Genomic DNA, 16,114 nt, shown 5'->3' on the forward strand with positions numbered 1-16,114 from the left:
AGTTGAACTCAATTCAAAGACATATCTCGTATGCTGCCTTGAACGGAGTTAAATTGCTAGATCCACATTTCGGACTAGGCTGGGCCACGATCTTGGATCTGAGCCAACTTCGCCCTCTCCGCTTTGGAGGCAGTGATCTTGTCTGAAACCAAATGGGGTTCAGGAAAGCAGGTTATGATAGCAATTGTCCACCACTTGTCGATTGAAAGCGTATCGAATTGGACACGGAAGATCTCATCATATCGCGTGCTTTGAGGGGATGAGATTGGATCGGGAAAAAGTTAGTACGGGGGGGCCGAAGGTTAGCGAGTTTAGAATCCGGGATAGCTTATAGCTAGTCTGTCAACCTGCCGTGGTAATCCTGCTTTTTAGCCTGAACCTTGGAATGAAAAGACGGAAGGTTGGCTGAGTGGACCAGTTCATCGGAAGCGAAGAGGGGGAAAAGTATCCGGATCGGCATTAATATAAAGACAAGGAGAGTCTGACGCGATCGCCGAATCAACAGGCGGAGATGGCGACAAGGATGCATTGCCAAGCTGAACATTGAAATTTTGTCCGTCAGCCCCTATGCGGACGGTGGCCGAGCCGCTGATGCATGTGCGTTGTTCCACCGAAAGATGATAAGCAACTGGAATCTGTGGGATATGGACACGGGAGACGTAATATTTGGCAAGATCTATTGGAAATATGCAGATTTGAATCTGCAATTTTAGCGATGGCGAACGCGCAAACACTAAAAGCCCGGGACGCGAACTGGTAATGACGGCATGGATTCCAAGCCGAGGTCGTCCACTAATACCGGAGCTACTAGTTATGGATCCCATGCAAGCGAGGCCTTAATCCTTGCACTCGCATATTCCAACATAAATAGTTCGGAGAGCAAAAGTTAGTTCAAAGGGATTTTGGAGGTGTTTCGCGTGTCAACTCTCATACCTAAAAATCAATCTATCCTCTTCCGGAGTACGCGCATGTCAAGTAAAATAACAGAAAGCTCCGAAGTGGATCTTTCAACTTGTTCTTTATGTACTGTACGCGGGTAATCTCCACTCGGTTTCTGAGTCTAATCCTTCTTGGGTTTAGCTTCGTACTGGAGCTTTTGTACATTACATTACCTCTCCGATTTCATCTTTTCTTTTTTTTCAAGTCAGGAAGCAGGGAGGAAGATGTAATGAAATAAAGAAGTATCTTTGAAATGATCAAAGGCAAGTCAAGTTGACCTATATATCAAACAAAAGCAATTGCCCTCAATAGTCGTAGATCTGATCTCATCCAATCTGCAAAGAAAAGGGGCGGGGAATAGGGCCAAAAATACCCTAAACCCATGGGTTTGAGCCTCCACCTTCATCCACTTTAACACATGGGCCTTACCGAAAGAGGTCACATTGTCTCGACCATTTGATTCGCCCTGCTAATTAGCACCACTCTTATTCGTTGTGGGGTCCACGCAAAGAATTTTTGCAATTGACGTTGAATATGGATTATTTGCTGAGATATTATCATCTTGAAAGATTGAATGTTATACCAAAGTATACCAAAGTAGATGATCTGTAGAATCGGCTCAAACTTACACCTGTACGTAGGAGATGGATTTACACCATGGCAAAACTATCTGTAAATTTGTACAGCCCATGTAGATCATCGAATTTCGCAAGCAAAAGTGTGTTAAAATTGCTCCTGCTCACATATGATGCAAGTTTGACGCAGCTTGTCCACGACCCCGGAACCACTCTTGATTTAAGGAAGCCCCGAACAGGTAACATTGAACGTGGTGGGGTGTCCCGCAGAGAAAAAAAACTTCACAATGCAGAACAACTCCGCAGAGGGGCAATGAAACAGAAAAATTTTCACCGGGTCAAGTCAAGTACGTACAAATTAATTTGATCCGAGATTTCAAGGCAACTGTATAGAATTATACCAGAGATGATTTTGGGGTTTGAAAACATTGAAAACATTGAAAACATTGAAAACATTGAAAACATTGAAAACATTGAAAACATTGAAAACATTGAAAACATTGAAAACATTGAAAACATTGAAAACATTGAAAACATTGAAAACATTGAAAACATTGAAAACATTGAAATAATTCAAGGTTGGAAAATAAAGTTCGATAAGCTTAGGTATTATACGACTGTTTTATCAAAAGTACCATTCAATGTTAGTAGATTCTCTTCCAATGTTGTACATCCAGAGGGCATTTCCTACCCAAGTTCTCCGTAGCACTGCAAAGAGAAAAAAAAAAAAAAGCCTCATCTAGCTCGGAACAATCAACGCTTCAAAACTCCAAACGTTCGTAGAAACCCGGGAAGCCGAAAAGCGTTTGTGTTACTCCGTACCGTACCCGCTACATCCGGTCAATCGCCACTTGTTTTTCATGTCAAAACCAGTGGAGTTGGAAAAGATGCCAATTCAGCGGGGCAAAAAGGACTTTGAAGACCTTTTCCGCCACCATCACTTGCTACGTATGCTCAGAGAAAATCCAGTGCGACAAACGGGAGAAGGAAAACCCTAAAATTCCACTTTGTACGATCCTGACCATGGTTTCTAGCCCGGCACGGCCCTGCTAGAAAACCGTTGTTGAGACTTGTGGAGTCATGATTATGTACAATTCGAAGGGATTTCCATGGTTGTGATGTTGAAGAAAAAAAAAAGGCTGCAATACCGTACCAGTCTTTTTCTTCAGTATCTTTAATATCCATTTCGCTGCAGGTCTCGGAAACACTATGGTAAACGAAGAAGCAATCTATCACATACAGGTCAAACAAACCAGTTGACCCGGTATGTATGGGTAGCATTGGGTACTATGGAGTTGATCAGCCTCCCCGCTAATGTCGGTGAACGTCACCAGTTGACATGTCCTGCGTCCTTGAATGTATCATGCACAAAGGAAATCACAATGAGGTTAATGGATCCTTGAGCCCAAAAAAAAAGTCCCTGCAGGCGGTAGATCAGATTGATGCAACAATCCGAAACTCTGTACGGAGTACTGGAATTATCAAGTCCAGTTCTCCAATGATATCCAGAGAGAGACAGGATATGCCCCCTTGTCATGCGTTTTTCGGTCATATTACCGCCGTGTACATATGATAAATGCAATCTATGCAGGTACATAAATCATAGAAACGTGGGGGGAAATGAAGTTAGAGTCGAAATCTTGGTCGATACGCAAGGGAGAAAGGATCTATACCTCCATATCTCTATTCCGATGGGATCTCGCAGTAACAGGAGAAAAGGTAAACCAACGCCATCAAAACGCAACGGTGTGAAACGGAGATTAAAGCAAGATTAAAGCCATCCCCTGGCAGAAAGCCTCCCTCGATAAACCTGGGGCTTTTAAGTTCTATCCCATGTTGTACTTGACACTTTGACCGCAAAAAGGTGGATCATCCCCTTTCAAGATGATCAATCCAGGTCTTACTCAACATTTGAACGCGGTCATCCCATGTAGCAAACGCTAGACGAAGAGAATATTGGTAACAAACAAAAAGAAGGAATAGCCAAGTATCACTTGAATTCTTATCCGGTAAAGGAACCCGGGCCCATGGGGGTTCCAGACCCCAATCACCCAATCTCACCTATGCGCGCGCCTTTCAGGCTCCAGTAACGTCAAGTCTTGAAACTCCCTTTAAAACATCTGTAGCACAAGAGCACAAGATGAGGGGAAATCATAAATATAGACATTTCAAACCCCCCCAAAAAATTAGTCTTTGCGACCGTCTCTCTTCAAGCGTAATACTCTTTATTCTTTCTTTACCCCTTAAAATTGAGGAATGGGGGATGCCATACAAAACCGGGTGGGCGCATCGGAACATGTGTCAGCACTACTAGTTTCCAAGCCATCCAAGCAGGTCGCCATGGGTACGGACCTCCTGTCGTTCCGAAGGAACTTAATACCTATCTACGGAGTAACTTCTCCGTACACTCGGGGAGACTCACCATATATTCGCCTGCATAAATTGGTGCCCCATACCTATTAGTGTCCACGTATTGCATACATTACGTTCGGTTCGGTTTCTCGGCCCCAGTCTCCTCGTCAACGCGAACCCCTTTCCCCTTTTTCAGTGTACTTTTCTTTTTTTGGAACTACATGAACCTACAGCAAAGACTGGACTACTTTACAAAGACGCCGTCTCATCCAATAGCTTCTATAGATCGACAGCGTCGTTCGTGTCAGATTTGTCCCGGGGTTGATTCAGAGTGCTGGGATTGATGTTCAGACTGGGGGTGGGACAGAATTTCCGATTGCACTCCGCATCTGCACATACGGAGTATAGTCGTTCTGATAGTAATTAGCGGTGGACTTGTCCACCGGTGCTTTATTTAGAAAGACACGCACGTTGGGACAATTTCTAAGGTTTCCGATAATAATTATGTACGGTGTATCCGCACGGAGTGTCGGTATAGCTAAATGGCACGAGTCGGCGGCATTAGCGCATAATTCTGTACAGTACTTTTGGTATGCAGTATGCGGATTTTCTGCTACCGCGGCAAAAAGTGAATGTTTGAAGAGCCCGTTGAAACATGTCGACCCCTTGTCGCTCCGAAAGTACCTTAAAAAAAAGGATTGTTGAAACCTGATCGGCGAGACTGCATAGTACTAGTCTCGAGGAAAAGACTCATGCATGTTCTCGTTTGACTAAGCCAGGGAGGTGAGCGAACACACAGCATCACTTATGAAATGGCGCATTCCATTGCCAAACTGGTGAGAGGAGGGTAGCGACAGTGTGAAATCAACCGTTTCTACCTATACAGGGAGTTGGGGAGTTGGGGAAAGATAAAGATCGACCATAGTATGGCGTGTCCCTGGCATGCCATAGATAGACCTCCATTAAACTCAACCAGAGTCTCTGCGATAAACCGAACATGTTTGCCATCTGTTGCATTGTAATCGTGCCCACCATTCAATTACCTCATTTGGAAGTAGTCCCTTACTTGAATTGCAAGTAGCACAGATATTGCCGCCCTTTCGTTCCTTTTTTTTTTTTTTTTGCGGCCTGGCCATTTTGCACAGTCACTCCCACGAGGCTGGATTTTCTGGCAAGTGGAGATTGCGGCAAAACTTCAATGCATACATGTACTCCGTACAGACTTACTCCCTCCGCATCCCCGTAGGCCATTGACGCAGTGGATCTGCGTGTTTTGGGCGGTTTGGGGTAACGGGTTGCATGGTAGTTCATTGGCAACCCTTGGTGCAAATAGCATCTACAGAACATCAATTGAAGTTTATCGGCCGCAGTGTCTTTCAACAATCAATGATCCAAAAACGGCCAAGTCGCATAATTAAGGGCTCAAATCTGATGTCTGTTGGCGTTCCCGATAAATCGATGAGTGGCTAAAGTTTAACCATTCAACCTTACTCCATACAGAGAGCGCTTGGTAAGGGAACGACGCAAGGGTTTCCCCGCGCAAACCCGTAAATTGTAGACATGTGTGGACCAGATAAAGAAGATCCAACCTATTGGTTGGTGAGGTTCACTGGGGAGAATTATGAGACTTGACGTGCATTGAAATGGGTTCTGGAAGTGGAAGGGGATGAGTCGACCCAGCCATCTCGCCATTGCAAACTTTATCTTGGGATGCGAAGATGGGGACAAATCAGATTGATGAATGAGGTCCCACGGGCGCCAGAGACGGAGAGACCCAAGTATTGCGTGTGCAACCCGGAGATAAAATTACAAAAAAAAAAAAAAAAAAAAAAAGAACCGAAGAGATACGGGGTAGACGGCGAAAAAGGAACAAAAAAGGTAAGGGCACGCAATCAGTTGTGAAATGTGTTATGTTCTTAGTACGCAGAGTACTTAGTTGTAAAGAGAAACTTCCTCCTATTGAACCAAGTCCCATGGAAATTGACCGGGGAACGTGGGCCGCTGGTATCTCAAGAGAGAACCTGCTTTCCAAGGTTGACGAATGATACTCCCCACATGAAAGACGGATGGAATCCCTGTAAGAGAAGGGAGGCTCGGGGACCGAGGAGAAGGTGGCCTAATTCAAGTATGGGTAAAGAGGCAGCCAAGCCAGGCTTACCCACAGAGCCACAGGCCAGCTGAGAAAGTGGGCTGGGGTTGGGGGATGAAGTCAATGGCAGGGCAATCCTAGGCATTGGGCCAGTCAGAAAGCGTAAGAGCGCAGGAGACCCTGGAACGCGCGACCGTATCAGAAACGACCCAAAGGAAGAGCATTCACGCCAGCGCAGCGCTAGCCAGGGGGAAAAGACTACGTATGACGAGCCAACGACAAGAGACGATACGCGGTACGAGTCGATCAGCAATTTGGGGCCAGAATTGAATTGCGCTTTGAACTCGTTAAGTTTCTTAGCAGGTTTGATTTCAAGGAGAACAGAGCCGACACTAAGTTGAAGAATAATCAAGAAATCACATTCATTACAAACAATAGTAATGGCTTTTAGGGGGTTTTTTTTGTTAGATTCAATTTTATTTTATTTTATTTCCTCAACTGCAGTAACTCATGAACAAGTTGATCAGTCTCCTTTAGAGGATACCTGATTAATTTGCTAAGACGATCTTAAGGCCAATAGTCGACTTGGCACTAAAGTCCCACAGGAGCAAGTACCGTATTGGGCGAATTTCGAGAATGATGAATCTTGCTTTTTAGTGGTCCCGGAAGATCCAGATACATCTCTAGCTGTTATTGTAGTTTTACTTGAAAACTAAGTACAAATTGCAAAATGACTGGGTCGCGACCTCCGGTTCAAACCTTGGAAACATTGAGTTCAATGTTCCTGAATCATAGGTGCCAACTTGGTAGGTTTCGGATATAGCTATGTTCAAGTTAACTTGGAAAAGAGATCATTTCTAATTGTAAACTTTACAAGCTCTTGCTTTTTTTTTTTTTATACGTAAGAAATCTAGTAGTATCTGAACTCGATACATCTCGTTGAGGGCGTAATGGACCCGGTTTCCCACGCGAGCAAGGACCACTCACGGCTCCAGTTACCTCTCCTTTTTGCGTAAGTTGGTTTACAGGGGAGAAACCACATATGTACAGAGTGATTTTCATATAGAAAATTAATTCTAGAAAATATCAAGTAAAATAAACCAAGATCCAAAGTCCGAAATCAATGATAATGGAAGATTTTATCTATAGAATTATGCAGTATTTCGGTATTTCCTCTTAACTTAACCGGCCGTACCAATACTTGCAATACTTCCAATACTTCAGGGCTGGAGTGGAGAGTTGGTCGGTGTAAACCGCAAAAATACCGTGAGATCCTTTGGTTCTGCTGTAAATCTGCAAATGTTTCCCCCTCATGGATTCCGTTGGTATTCTGTACCTTTTTCTCTTTTTTTTTCCTTAATAGAAAATCCCAAAAAAAAACCCTCCTTATTACCCAGAATTTCATTAAATTTTAAATCAAATGCAACTAAAATTCCCCAGGGATTCAAAGACGGTTTCAAACCACTCAAGTCTCGCACGCACAAGTGCGTCCTTGCAGGGCCAGAGCCGAAATTGAACCCCCCCGCCCTTACGAATACACACGTATTACCGCAGTTCAGCCTCCACCCGCGAAACCTCGTCATGACCGTACCGCACAGCTAAAGCTGCTGGGTACATCTCTCCGTTAGTCCTTCTCTTCTTCTTTTCTTCCCTCCCACACCCGCCTGGAGAGAGAATCATCAAATTCCTCCTCCTTGTACTCCCTCTCCCTCCCCTTCTCTTCTTCTATACCCTTTTCTTCTTTCTTCCCTTCCCGCCTTCCCCTTGCCAATTCGTGGAGAGTAACGGAGTCCTGGTCATCCGGTTGAACGTTCCTGAACGAATCAACTTGCACTGGAACTCCTGTCGAAGTCGAATCCCCTCCTCGAACTCCGACCTTCCTCCCAATCTCGACGTTTGTTAACTCAAACGGCGACCCTTTCGTCCGATCCGTCTCGCGGTGCCTTCTTGATCCCCGGACTCCGACGATTCCCTCCTGGTCCAGCTCCTACCGGCTAGACGAGCGAACAGTAGGGACAACTTCTCCAAATACTTTCGAATGATACAGAGACCTTGCGTTTCTGGTGTTTGATTGCTGTTTGGCTTCGTTGATTTGGGTGAGTGCTGGGAAAAAAAATTGTTTGTGTATGATGGTTGTCCAGGCCGGAATGTCGAAACCCCCCGAAGTTGAACATCAGGCAATGAGATATATAAGGCGATGGACATGAGATGAAACGGATTGGATCACGTTTTTTCTTCCCAGAAGATTGAATGGGCAGGAATCAGGGGTCGGGCACTTAGGATCATCATGTTGAAATGATATCCTTTAAAAGTCCAAAACCAGTAGACCTTGGATATACCAGAATCTCTCCGACCACTTTGATATCAATCAGGTCGAAATATGTGCGAGGAGTGGAACCCTGACATTTTCGTCTGATCAGAAGAAAAAAAAACCGGGGTTAGCAGACCTTGGAGGGGAGAAAAGGAACCATGGGGCCTCAGGGGAAATTATATTTGAATGGCAGGTGGTGCGGAATGCATCTCCCCCAAGGTTTCTCATGAAATCTGTGGGGCTGCCAGGCTTGTTATTCTCCCTGACGTGCCCTGTCCTTTTACCTGTTCAAGGTCGAGCCAGGGGGTTATGAAAATCCTAACCTGGGGTTCGACACATTCCGCCTGACAACTATCAACGCCTGGGCAACACATACTTGCTTTGTCGTTTCTATGATTCTTAGTTGTGATCGTCCATTGAACAAGCCACTAACCTGTGCTTGATTGGATCAATAGGACCGGTTTCATTTCTCTGACTCTCATTGACTTATCCGTTTGGATGATTCTCTGAAAGCCTTTGAATAGCCTTTTCCTTCCTACTAACCCTTTGATTAATTACTTTTTACTCAAACTTGCTTGGAGGTTCAATCGAACACGTTAACTCGTGAAGTGTATGTTCAATCCTTGTTGCACGTTCTCTCTCCCTCCCCTGACGATCAATCTCCCCCCCTACATAGGGTTGTCCCACATTCCAAAGTACAGGACTAGGGGTGAAGACGTTGACTCGTGCTTCATCTGTCGGACTGGTATCCTACAGAATCTTAATTCATCGGATCATTCCTGTGTGCTAGCCTAGATGCCAGACTCACCGTCGCGGTAAGGGTTGCATTGTACCCTCTGCCCGAAGGTCTCTATCTGGGTCAGTATTCTCCGAAGGAGTTTAAACCACCCTATATCTGGCTGATATCTAACGGACGCGGCTTCCCATTCCCTTTACCTCACTTCGTTCACTCTCTAACACGTTTTAATTCTAATACCTACTAATCACCTAATCGGCGGTGTCACTCGCTAATATCTTAATTCCTTCCGAACAGCTTTCATTCCTTTTTGAAGTCTTCCTCCCGGTATCCCGCCTTGTCTTTCCAGCATCTCCAGACTATTGTCTCGACGCTGTCCACTCCTTAATCTTTCCAACTACCATTCAGTCATTCATTTCAATTCACCACGTCTAATTTGACGACTGTCATTCTCTTCATCTCCGTCGTTGCCTGAAATACTCGCCATTTCAGGTTCAATCTTTCGGTACTCAGCAAAGCTAATCAAGTCTCGCATCGCACTTTTTCACTCCGGTTACCCCCCAAATTTTTCAATTCACCATGGAATACACACGCCCCCGGTCCAGCTATCAGCCTTGTGATACGTTCTTCATCGAAGATGACTACCGTCTGCGTGCCGAGAAGCAGGCCAAACAGGAGCACGACAAGCTCGTTGCTCGTGAGCGGCAATATGCTATCGCGGATCAGCTGTCCAGACTCGCCAGCGATGAGCTTCGGGATGATGTCCTGAGCCACATGATGGAAATGGATGTGAGTACTAGTGACAATGCTCAATTGAAGCTTAGCGGGTTATTGACATCACGTGACTTAGGGCCAAACGCTGCCGGACGTTGAATCGATTGATATTCAGACCGAGATCCAGTGGTTCATGCGACCGTACCTTTTGGACTTCCTGATTGAGGCTCACACTGCCTTCCAGCTGCTGCCATCGACACTGTTCCTGGCCATCAACCTCTTGGATCGTTATTGCTCCAAGCGTGTGGTCTACAAGCGTCACTACCAGCTTGTTGGTTGTGCAGCCCTCCTCATCGCCGCGAAGTACAATGACAAGAAGGATCGGGTTCCAACAGTCAAGGAGCTCAAGTCGATGTGCTGCTCCCTCTACGATGACGACATGTTCATCCAAATGGAATGGCACGTCCTGCAGACCCTTGGCTGGACCATTGGACACCCTACTGTGGATAGCTTCCTCCAGATCGCTGTCCTGGATGAGCCTTACGACCCTGAGGTGGAACACATGGCACTTTACATTTTAGAGATTGCCCTCTTCCACCGGGACTTCGTGTCCAAGCCGTCGTCAGAGCTTGCCCGGGCTGCCCTGGCATTGTCACGCTGTATTCTTAACCGACCCCAGCCTCGTCACACTCACTGGGCCTCCCAGTACGATTCGATGACGCTTGTCGGTTTGTCTCAGCAACTCCATCAGCCATCCGCTGTCGTTGCCCGGAAGTACGCATCCGCCCACTGCTCCCGTGTTTCTAAGGTTTTGGAGCACTTCCTCAGCCGCCAGGCTTCTTTGGCCAACTATGCCCGTTGCACTCCTCCGGTCGAGACTCCTGTGGAGTCCAAGCCATACAACGGAGAAATGGGCCTTGCTACCCCTCAGAAGTCACAGCAGTTGACTGTGCCCCATGGGTACCTCACCCCACCCATCACACCTGAGAATGTGGTATTCGCACAAACACAAATGGCCACTCATCCCGCTGTGAACGCTTGCTCGCCATCGCCTGCTCCATCCGCTGAGATGCAATACATTCCCACTGATGCTTACCAGCAACAGGAGGCAATGTACATGTCTCAGCAGCAGCAATTGCAGCAATTCCCTCCACAGCCCCAGATGGTGGTCGACCCGGTCTATGCTGGTATGATGTAAAAAAAGAAAGGCACGACAGAAGAAGCAGCCTTCCAAAAGTTTTTTTTTTGGCGTCTTGCACAACTCTTCGGTGCAATCTTTTCATTTCATCCTGACCGCATAGACTAATTGAGGGAGCGTCTACTTTTATTGTTGGCTCGTTCGACTCCGCTGAGAACACCCTAATCCTTGGCTGTCGACACCACTATCTCTCGACTCTCAACCTCATCGCCTCTACCATTCTCTTACTTCAGCTTTGCATTCGGCTTCGGTCTACAGAACCGGAGCCGAGACCAGCCTGTTTTTTTTTTCTTCTTGTTCCAAAAATTGCATACCCTTCCTTTTTCTTGTTCCCATACTTTTTGGGTCATCATCTGCATTTTTGATCTCATTACACATAGCATTGCACGAGCGAGCCTTTACTGTTTACCATCCGATTTGATTGCATTTGTTATTTCCCTCCACTCACCAATTTCGCTTCTTCCGTCGAGAAATCCTGACAAACCCCTCGACCTATTGTTCACCTGCTGCGCGCCTGTTGGCGCTGCGCCTTTGCATCCAACTACTACCCACCCACGACGATCTTTTCGCAGCATGGCTGCTTCAAATACACCCCGCCCCCTGTCACCCTTACCCCCACCCCCTCAGAAAAAAAGCCTTTAATGTGTCGCGCCTTTCGCCTTGGGCTTGCTACCCGCAACCTCATGGGTGAACTATCACAACTCCCATGTTCTCGATAGGTCACAGGCCACAAAAAAAGCAAAAAAGAGAGAGAAAATTTGCAAAAAAGAAGTTCTGCGGTCTCCTGTGACTACTCGCTTCCGAGACCTAAAGATTGAAACCAATCCCCCCTTTGCCCCCTTTGTGTATCTATTTTGAAATGGCCCGTTTCTTTGTTTGCTCTTTCTTTACATGTATGAAGAGCTCAAGGACTGGTGCCTTGTCTTGATTCTTTGTGGATTCGAGACTGCCACAATTCCCACCAATGATATCCAATTTAGTGGACCTTTTTTACTTTTCAACCTTCTGCGTAATCTCTCAAGCACTTGAGTGCTGAGTCCCGATAGGTAAATATTTACACTAGCCCTGGAGATGTCTCCCGACTCTCCAGTCCAAAGGTTTTCAATGATCACATGCATGTGCATAAATGTCAACTGGTCAACTGGTACTGGTCACCTTCAAATATTCAAATGTTACAATGTGTGTCGTACATATATGTATACGCACCTTTTGAAGCCCAGCACCTGGGTGCACATGTGCTCAGGTTGAGCCCCGTGTACATATGTACATATGTAGATTGATAGGAGGTTAACAAATGCTCAAGGGACCTGGTGTACATAGAAGTTGACTTTAGAAGAGCACTGGCCAATCGAACATTCAAATGTTTTAATAGGGGTTGGAATCAATCTCCTCTACCTGTAACTTTCAATCGATGTTGGAACAAATGTTCGAAGATTCAAATGTTTACGCACGCGTAGTATGTACTAGCTATATCTACCCGGAATGTGTGTATGTATATTTGGGGCGTGTCTCAAGGGCAGATGTTCCAGAGGAAAACCAAATTTACATAGAACTTGTATGTTCATATCATTCAAAAGGGCTGATGTCCACTTCGGCATGGAACTTTGATAAACAAGACCGTTGGCAACATAGAGTTTATATTTGAACTCGTCTAAGAATGGATGATCAATCGTTATACATATATGTTTATTAGTTAGTACAGATGTTGAAATAGGAGTTTAATAGAAACACATGTCATCCTCATGCTAACACATGCCCCGTGACCCACTAAGCCTAATCGGGATAGATTGATGCCTTAATTGGCCTTATTCTGCCTGAGGTAGCAATGCCTTTAGACCGCTTCCCTCACCGCCTTTCATCGCTGTCTTACCACCCTAATACCTGAATCCTTAGGCTATAATATTAAAATCTAGTACTAAAAAAGTATATAAATCCTTACTTGATAATAGACTTGATAATAGACTTGATATTGGACTTGATATTGGACTTAAAGACTTGAGAAGTAGGGGCTGTATCGCTGACTTAGCAGCAGCACTAATGCCTGACTGATGCCCGATTTCTTTTTTAAGGAAATGTACATCTTTTATAGCACATGACTTTTTTTCTGCCGAGGCAGGGCTGGCAGAAAAAAATAGCTGTCCCGATTAGGCTTAGTGGGTAACGGGGCATGTGTTAGCATAAGGATTACATGTGTTTCTATTAAACTCCTTGAAATATGACACTCGGCCTCAAACACACGTGATTCGCGGGCTCAATTCACCCGCGCCGCCCTTCTCCATCCACTTGGGTAAGCAAACCAACAATGAAGCTGCAATTGCATGTATGGGGCCCAGCCTTTAATTTGCCCTCAATTGAGGCACAATGCTTGGCAGCTATCGCATACTGTTCCTTAACCCTGCCCGAGGGCTCATGGGAGCTTGTCGCAAGCAGCGATCCCTCCATCTCCCCTACGGGTAAGTGACGTGATGCAGCTTGGCCGCGGAACATGAAGAAGACAGGTGGCGCAGATCACAAAGGCATGAGAAGAAGCTGACCGATCATTTACCTTCCAGGTGAGCTGCCTGCTCTTCAGAATGGCTCAGTTTGGGTGGCCCGATTCCGCAATATCGTTGACTACCTGCGGAAGTACTCGAACGGAGATTGGGACCTGGATAAGGACTTGAGCGATTCAGAGAAGGCCGACAACACTGCGTATGTCAAATCGATAAGCCCACGCTCAATCAAATTGAAACGGTCAGCTAACATGCTATCTTGTGTTGATTAGATTCTCCTCTTTCATCGAATCCCGCGGCCAGGCTCTCATCGATCTCTCTCTGTACGTGACCAGCCAAAATTACAACGCCAACACATCGCCCGCCTACGGTAGTCTGTTACAATGGCCCAACCAATGGATCTTCCCTCCAAAATTGCACAGCGCTGCCAAGTCTCGCACCGAGCATCTGGGTCTCTCGTCGTTGGACCTGCAGGCCATGGAAGATGAGCGCCAGCGAAAGCAGTCGGCTGCGATAGCCACCGGTCAAATCCCGAAGAACTTTATCCAAAGCCCACGCGAAACTGTCTCCGGGCTTCTGGGCCGAACAGCCCAGCAGAACCATTTCCGTATCGATGCTCTGACAGGAGAGTTTTTCGAACCATTAGAAGCCATGTTGGGTCAGAAGTCTTATTTGCTGGCCGCAAATGAGACCGACCTCCCAGCTAGCCTGGACTGCATCGCGCTCGGCTATCTTTCCCTCTCGCATATCTCCGATCTCAGCCAGCCCTGGCTTCACGACGCCATGCGCGCCAAGGCCCCGCTGTTATCGGCTTACACGGAGCGTTTGCGCCGTCGTTGTTTCGGTCAAGCCCCAGCTGAAGTGGCGCATGCATTCACGCCGCAATCAGCTCCTCCATCGTCATTGCCCTGGAGTGCACCCGGTCGTCTTTCGGTGGCTGCTGTCGGTAGTACTCTCATCGCTACCTTGGCAGACTCCACACCCTTTGTGCGGGATATCCGCATGAATAACCGTCTGAAGAAAGAGGCCGAGTCGGCATTGGACCTAGATCCAGTAGAACGCCGGGCCGTGTCTATGTTTGCCGATGCTAACAAGAGAGACATGTATGTGTCTATCGTGACTGTTGTGGCTGGTACCGCCGCTCTGGTGGGCTACCTGTTGCACGCGGGTACACTCGCCGTGTTCACACAGGGCGAAGAAGAAGATGAAGAAGAAGAAGGAGAAGAAGGAGAAGAAGAAGAAGACGACGAAGAATTTGAAATCATCGACCCAGGGCAGGCGAGTGACTTCCTGGGTAGTATTAGCGCGGACTCTTTCTAAGGCTTTCAGCGTTGACGAAGCGATATTACAATTGTCATGCATTGGCAGCATCTCCCCTCGTTCCCCGAAGAATGAGTGTTTTATTATTCAAATTTCTCGAAGCGACACCTGAAACAAAAGTGTACTATAGACCAAATCACATGCATTTTCTTTCTCCTTGCAAGTATATTCAAGTTGTTCTATCTGTATTACTTGCCTTGCTGTCTGCCATCTTCTCTGTTCATTCTCTATTCATTCTCTATTCATTCTCTTGCTTGTAGAGAGCATGGCCTTGCAAATGAAGAGAATGACTTGAGGGTGTCTTCATGAAACTCTCCAAGCACTTGATCCTGAGCTTTCCAGATGTCTTGATCAAAAAGACATGTACTGAGAACCTGAACCACCGTTTTGAAGAGTCTCTGGCGCCATGTTTGAAGCCAACCGTGCCGATTGCTGTTCGAAAAGAGGTTTGTCCATCGTAGATACGTTTGCTGATCCCGAAGTCGCCAACCTTGACCCACCAGTCTGGGCTTTTCTTGACTAAAAGTCTGTTCTTATATATTAGTCTAACAGACAAGATGTTAGACAGTTCAAATGCAGTTCAAATGTGACTTTCAATAATTTCTAAGGTCATTGGTAACATTAATCAGTACATCGATTGATGTTTAGCCGAGTCCGTTCTGATGACAAAGTATACAAATAGCCTGATACACGTGGATTGTCCAGTTGTCCAACAATACGTAATACCGAGTCCATTGTACATAACTGTGAACAAGATGTGCATAAATTCAAGCAAGATCCAACATTTGAATCCAACTTGAAAGTTTAGAACTAAAAACAGTCACAGGAGGTGCTCAGATGTTAAACATGGTACTAATTGAAAGTTTGGTCTTTGGTCGTATTTTTATCTGAGACATCGGGCCCATGTTCCTGAACTCGCGTTTCCAAAGAACCTCCGTTTCATCCTAGGTAAAACGGGTAATCTTCGACTCTACAACCCACATTTTCTCTATCTCTCTCCACTTGTAGCAGCCGGCACGATCAGCCAGCCATACAGCAGCCATACAGCAGCCATACAGCAGCCGCGATAAGAGCCATGACCTCACCACATACACGTGGCTGCGCAAGAGCCCCCTTCCTTCTTCAGCTCCGAAGCACTGACGCTGACACAACGGGAAAAAAAAAAAGGTAAAGTAAGACAGCCTCAAGAAATAGAAAACCAATGAGAACAAAGACCAAAAATACTAAAAAATACTAAAAAATACTAAAAATCAATAGAAAAGATTAATGAAAAAGCAAAAGGATAAAAAAAACCCCCCAAAGCCTGTTTCTTTCCTTGCGGGGGCTCCACTCCAACGCTGGGCCAAGTATGGTTGTACGTTGTACAATCTATACTTCCAAGACCAGGG

The 16,114-nt window shown here is 46.0% G+C and overlaps 2 protein-coding genes across 2 annotated transcripts; both read left to right on the forward strand.

The window, feature by feature from the left end:
• Window positions 1–9,581: 9,581 nt before the first annotated feature.
• On the forward strand, window positions 9,582–10,914 carry N7466_009200 (G1/S-specific cyclin; the record flags this gene model as incomplete). The annotated part of the gene is made up of 2 exons (XM_057168589.1): window positions 9,582–9,791; window positions 9,853–10,914. 2 exons carry the CDS (start codon window positions 9,582–9,584, stop codon window positions 10,912–10,914), a joined length of 1,272 nt encoding a protein of 423 aa, XP_057017295.1.
• A 2,302-nt stretch (window positions 10,915–13,216) lies between these two features.
• N7466_009201 (glutathione S-transferase family protein) lies at window positions 13,217–14,726 on the forward strand (the record flags this gene model as incomplete). Its single annotated transcript, XM_057168590.1, has 3 exons — window positions 13,217–13,367; window positions 13,467–13,605; window positions 13,679–14,726. The coding sequence occupies 3 exons, from the start codon at window positions 13,217–13,219 to the stop codon at window positions 14,724–14,726; spliced, it is 1,338 nt and encodes a 445-aa protein (XP_057017296.1).
• Window positions 14,727–16,114: the final 1,388 nt, after the last annotated feature.

The sequence above is a fragment of the Penicillium verhagenii genome (assembly GCF_028828195.1).
Source record: "Penicillium verhagenii strain IBT 33310 chromosome Unknown utg000009l_segment0_segment0, whole genome shotgun sequence".
Lineage (NCBI taxonomy): Eukaryota > Fungi > Ascomycota > Eurotiomycetes > Eurotiales > Aspergillaceae > Penicillium > Penicillium verhagenii.